This window comes from Salmo salar, chromosome 15 (genome assembly GCF_965601325.2).
Source record: "Salmo salar chromosome 15, fSalSal1, whole genome shotgun sequence".
Taxonomy (NCBI): domain Eukaryota; kingdom Metazoa; phylum Chordata; class Actinopteri; order Salmoniformes; family Salmonidae; genus Salmo; species Salmo salar.
In genome coordinates, this window is record NC_138305.1 from 15,657,501 (window position 1) to 15,662,454 (window position 4,954).

Below are 4,954 nucleotides of genomic sequence, written 5' to 3' on the forward strand. Positions count from 1 at the left end.
TAATGAGTTTTATTAGGTGTAGATTGATAGAATAATGAGTTTTATTAGGTGTAGATTGATAGAGGGTTGAGTTTTATTAGGTATAGATTGATAGAATAATGAGTTTTATTAGGTGTAGATTGATAGAGGGATGAGTTTTATTAGGTATAGATTGATAGAGGGATGAGTTTTATTAGGTGTAGATTGATAGAGGGATGAGTTTTATTAGGTATAGATTGATAGAATAATGAGTTTTATTAGGTGTAGATTGATAGAGGGATGAGTTGTATTAGGTATAGATTGATAGAGGGATGAGTTTTATTAGGTGTAGATTGATAGAGGGATGAGTTTTATTAGGTATAGAATGATAGAATAATGAGTTTTATTAGGTGTAGATTGATAGAGGGATGAGTTGTATTAGGTATAGATTGATAGAGGGATGAGTTTTATTAGGTGTAGATTGATAGAGGGATGAGTTTTATTAGGTATAGATTGATAGAATAATGAGTTTTATTAGGTGTAGATTGATAGAGGGATGAGTTTTATTAGGTATAGATTGATAGAATAATGAGTTTTATTAGGTGTAGATTGATAGAGGGATGGGTTTTATTAGGTTTAGATTGATAGAATAATGAGTTTTATTAGGTGTAGATTGATAGAATAATGAGTTTTATTAGGTTTAGATTGATAGAGGGATGAGTTATTCCTACCTTCCACCAGAGAGGTGAGGAGTGTAACGTTGGCAGCTTTTCTCCGTCCAGCTGGCAGGTTGAGTCCCAGTCGATCCAACTTCTCTCTCAGACAACGACCACCATTCTTAGACTTAGCTCTGCATTAAAAGACATGATCACATCTTCACATCAATACCAAAAATGTACTAACCCCTATAAAACATTCCCATTAATTATAATCCACATAATAATTCCCATTTCCTGTTGCTGCAGGATTCTTTTATGCTGTGAGAAACTGGGTCAAATTAACATACGGCATCTGTTTATCTCTCAGATATAGGACAGACACTTCAACATCTATTTTCTTTGTATAACTTTTTGACTATCTGTTTTGCCATGTATGAATGTGTAACCACCCCATATATTATCACTTCACTATCAAACATTAGTATATCAATAATACAATACCGATCACTTTCAGAAAAAACCTCATGAGTGTAAAACTGTCATCAGAACCTAAAATACAAATGTGTTTTACGCCATTGTTCATGTTTTTGTTATCATTTGAGTGTGTGTGTGTGTGTGTGTGTGTGTGTGTGTGTGTGTGTGTGTGTGTGTGTGTGTGTGTGTGTGTGTGTGTGTGTGTGTGTGTGTGTGTGTGTGTGTGTGTGTGTGTGTGTGTGTGTGTGTGTACCTGCGGAGGATTCCTCCCAGAAGTGAGGCGTTGAGACACTCTGGAGGCGAGAGTCGTCTCTTCACCTCAGCGATGGTGACTTTATATTTAGAGGTTGAGCTGAGGAGGGACAGACGGCCGGGGACAGAGCAGAACAGATCTGTGGGGTTCACCACACAGGTACCTCCTAGACACAACACAGTAACACAACAAATAAACACGTGCGTGTGTGTTCATGTGCGTGTGCGTGCGTGCGTGTGCTTGTGCCTGTGTCTGTATGTGTGTGTGATAGTCGTGTGTGAAGTCCAGCTGTGTGACAGTTTCCTGCCTGGCCTGTCAGTCAGACTCACGTCTCTGAAAGCTGTGAGTTCACATCATATTAATTCCTCCAAAAATGTTTTGAATCAAAGTAGTTTGTATTTTATGTTGCCACGGGCAATGGAAAAAGAGCTTTTGCCGGTAGTGCGGTGGAGCGCGTGGGCCCAGAGGCGATAGCGCTATTTAAGCAGTGGAGAGTAGCCTCAGGCGGCGGCACGAGCGGCGGCGGGATCACACGCGGAATCAAGCGCCTTTTACAAGTTTGCCACGAAAATTAAAGAAAAAGAGACACGGGCCAAATGTCATTCTCTTCCTATTTTAAAAACAATGTTTATAGCACCTGTCACAAGACAGCACAGCCCACACAAACCCAGCAGCCGTCTGAGAGAGGGCGCGTGCACGTAGAGGGCACCCGTCTGCTGATAAGCTTGATCAGATGCTGAAGGCTTGGTGGGATACTGGTGATTAAAACACAGACAGTGCTCTAAGTAGGAGCCGCGTTTCTGGAGATATTTCTTTTGAAAAAGGTTGTGTGAATATTCATGGCGCCAAAGCCGGCGTCAGAAAGAACAACATTAATATGATCTCAGCTGAATTCGGGCCGCGCAGCATTAGCATATCAAAGCGGCCGCCCGAGGCGAGAGAAGCTATCGATACGGGAGCGCGAGGTAAAGCAAAGATTATTGGTTGTGATGGTTGGAGCAGTGGAGCTCGCGGCTAAATCCTGCACACCATTAACCGAAAGTGATAGCGGAGGGATTCCCGCATCAACCCTCCAGAACACAACACCAAGACAGAGTAACACACACACACCTACACTGTTTATTCAACTACACAGGCTGCTTAGTGGAAAATTACACATGTGTAAAGCTAGAGAATAACAGAAAAATAACGACGGATTTCATAGATCACAGCAACAGATAACAGGTAAAAATACTACTACAGCAACAGATAACAGGTAAAAGTACTACTACAGCAACAGATAACAGGTAAAAATACTACTACAGCAACAGATAACAGGTAACAACATTATCACAGCATCAGATAACAGGTAAAAACATTATCACAGCATCAGATAACAGGTAAAAATACTACTACAGCAACAGATAACAGGTAAAAACATTATCACAGCATCAGATAACAGGTAAAATTCCCGGAAAGCAGTTCGCTCTTTGTTCTCCTTACCAAGCTCGAGCTAAAATGTTTTTATTTTAATCTTATTTTCATTTTTTCATTTATATTTATTTTACCACTCTGAACATCTGGAAAAGTCTTGTGTCAACAGCCTAGTGGATTAAAATCAGCAGGAACATTATCTCTTTCTACATCATTAGGCTATATTTCATTATACAGTTAATTTATAATTTATCAATGATAACAAATAATAAAAACAGTCATAAGTCTTTACTAATGGCATCAAAACATCTTTCAGTTATTACTGTGAAGGATAACACTATGAAATGAACAAAACATTACATTTTAGTCATTTAGCAGACGCTCTTATCAGAGCGACTTACAGTAGTGAATGAATAAATTTCATACATTTTTTTCTCTGTGGTCCTCCGTGGGAATTGAACCCACAACCCTGGCGTTGCAAACACCATGCTCTACCAACTGAGCTACAGGGAAGGCTATTATTATGAAGGCCAACACTATGAAATGATCAAAACATCTTTCAGTTATTACTGTGAAGGCCAACACAATGAAATTATCAAAACATCCTTCGGTTAATACTGTGAAGTTCAACACAATGAAATTATCAAAACATCCTTTAGTTATTACTGTGAAGGCCAATACAAGTAAATTATCAAAACATAATTTGGTTATTACTGTGAAGGCCAAAACAATGAAATGATCAAAACATCATTTGGTTATTACTATGAAGGCCAACACAATGAAACTGATCAAAACATCATTTGGTTATTACTGTGAAGGCCAACACAATGAAATGATCAAAACATCCTTTGGATATTACTGTGAAGGCCAACAAAATGAAATTATCAAAACATCCTTTGGTTATTACTGTGAAAGCCAACACAATGAAATTATCAAAACATCATTTGGTTATTACTGTGAAGGCCAACACAAGGAAATTATCAAAACATCCTTTGGTTATTACTGTGAAGGCCAACACAATGAAATGATCAAAACATCCTTTGGTTATTACTGTGAAGGCCAACACTACGAAATGATCAAAACACCATTTGGTTATTACTGTGAAGGCCAACACAATGAAATTATCAAAACATTCTTTGGTTATTACTGTGAAGGCCAACACTATGAAATGATCAAAACATAATTTGGTTATTACTGTGAAGGCCAACACTATGAAATGATCAAACTCCATTTGCACACACTGTATACAGATTTTTCGATTGTGTTATTGACTGTACTTTTGCTTATCCAATGTGTAACTGCGTGTTGTTTTTTGTCGCACTGCTTTGCTTTATCTTGGCCAGGTCGCAGTTGTAAATGAGAACTTGTTCTCAACTAGCCTACCTGGTTAAATAAAGGTGAAATAAAATAAGTAAAAAATAAATAAAAACATCCTTCAGTTATTACTGTGAAGGATAACACTGTGAAATGATAATTAGTTGTTCTTGCTGAAGAGAAAGTACAACTCTAGATGTATTATTATTCCATGTATTCCGCCCGCTCTAGAGCGTAAACTATTAAGCAATTATCACGAAACCAATATCCAAATATCCAGACTGCCCCAATTTAGATTGATTGAGAAAATGTTCTTGATAAGCTTTCATACTTTTTGAGCAGGTTCAAATGTATTGTCATGAGTCTTGTCCTGGAGGCAGAACTGAGCGATTTCCCCTTAGGCCAGCTGTAAAGTCAAAATTGGCTATAGGCAATTGTAAAAATGTATGAAAACAAAAATGTGCTTTTTGGACTTAATTTAAATTTAGGATTAGGCATTAGGGTTAGCAGTGTGGTTAAGGGTTAGGGTTAGGGTTAGGATTAGGCATTAGGGTTAGCAGTGTGGTTAAGGGTTAGGGTTAGTTTCAGGATTAGATTGTATGAGCTATCAACACCATCACTTTTATCCCGATTTTTGATACTATTTATACTTTCTGTATAAATGAACAAGAGTTTAAATGAGAACCACAGGAATACAGAGATAGAAATTCAAAATTATCCTGCTCCTATATCGCCAACGTTAAAACGTTCAAGCTATTCTAAATTCAGATTCTTAAAAACTTTATCTACTATAAGTATGTACTGTATATTTTGCATAAAATAATTCACCAACAGTAACTCTTGAACCGTTCAAGCTAGAGACACCAAATCAACTTTCACATGT

The 4,954-nt window shown here is 37.6% G+C and overlaps 1 protein-coding gene across 1 annotated transcript in view; it reads right to left on the reverse strand.

Moving 5' to 3' along the window:
• The window catches only part of LOC106570985 (transcription factor AP-2-delta), a gene marked incomplete at its 5' end in the record, with an annotated part of 6,979 nt that extends 5,423 nt beyond the window's left edge, over positions 1-1,556 (reverse strand). The window contains 2 exons of the mRNA XM_045695239.2: positions 690-808; positions 1,345-1,556. Coding sequence (XP_045551195.2) covers positions 690-808; positions 1,345-1,556 — 331 coding nt within the window. The remainder of the gene's footprint in view (positions 1-689; positions 809-1,344) is intronic.
• Positions 1,557-4,954: the final 3,398 nt, after the last annotated feature.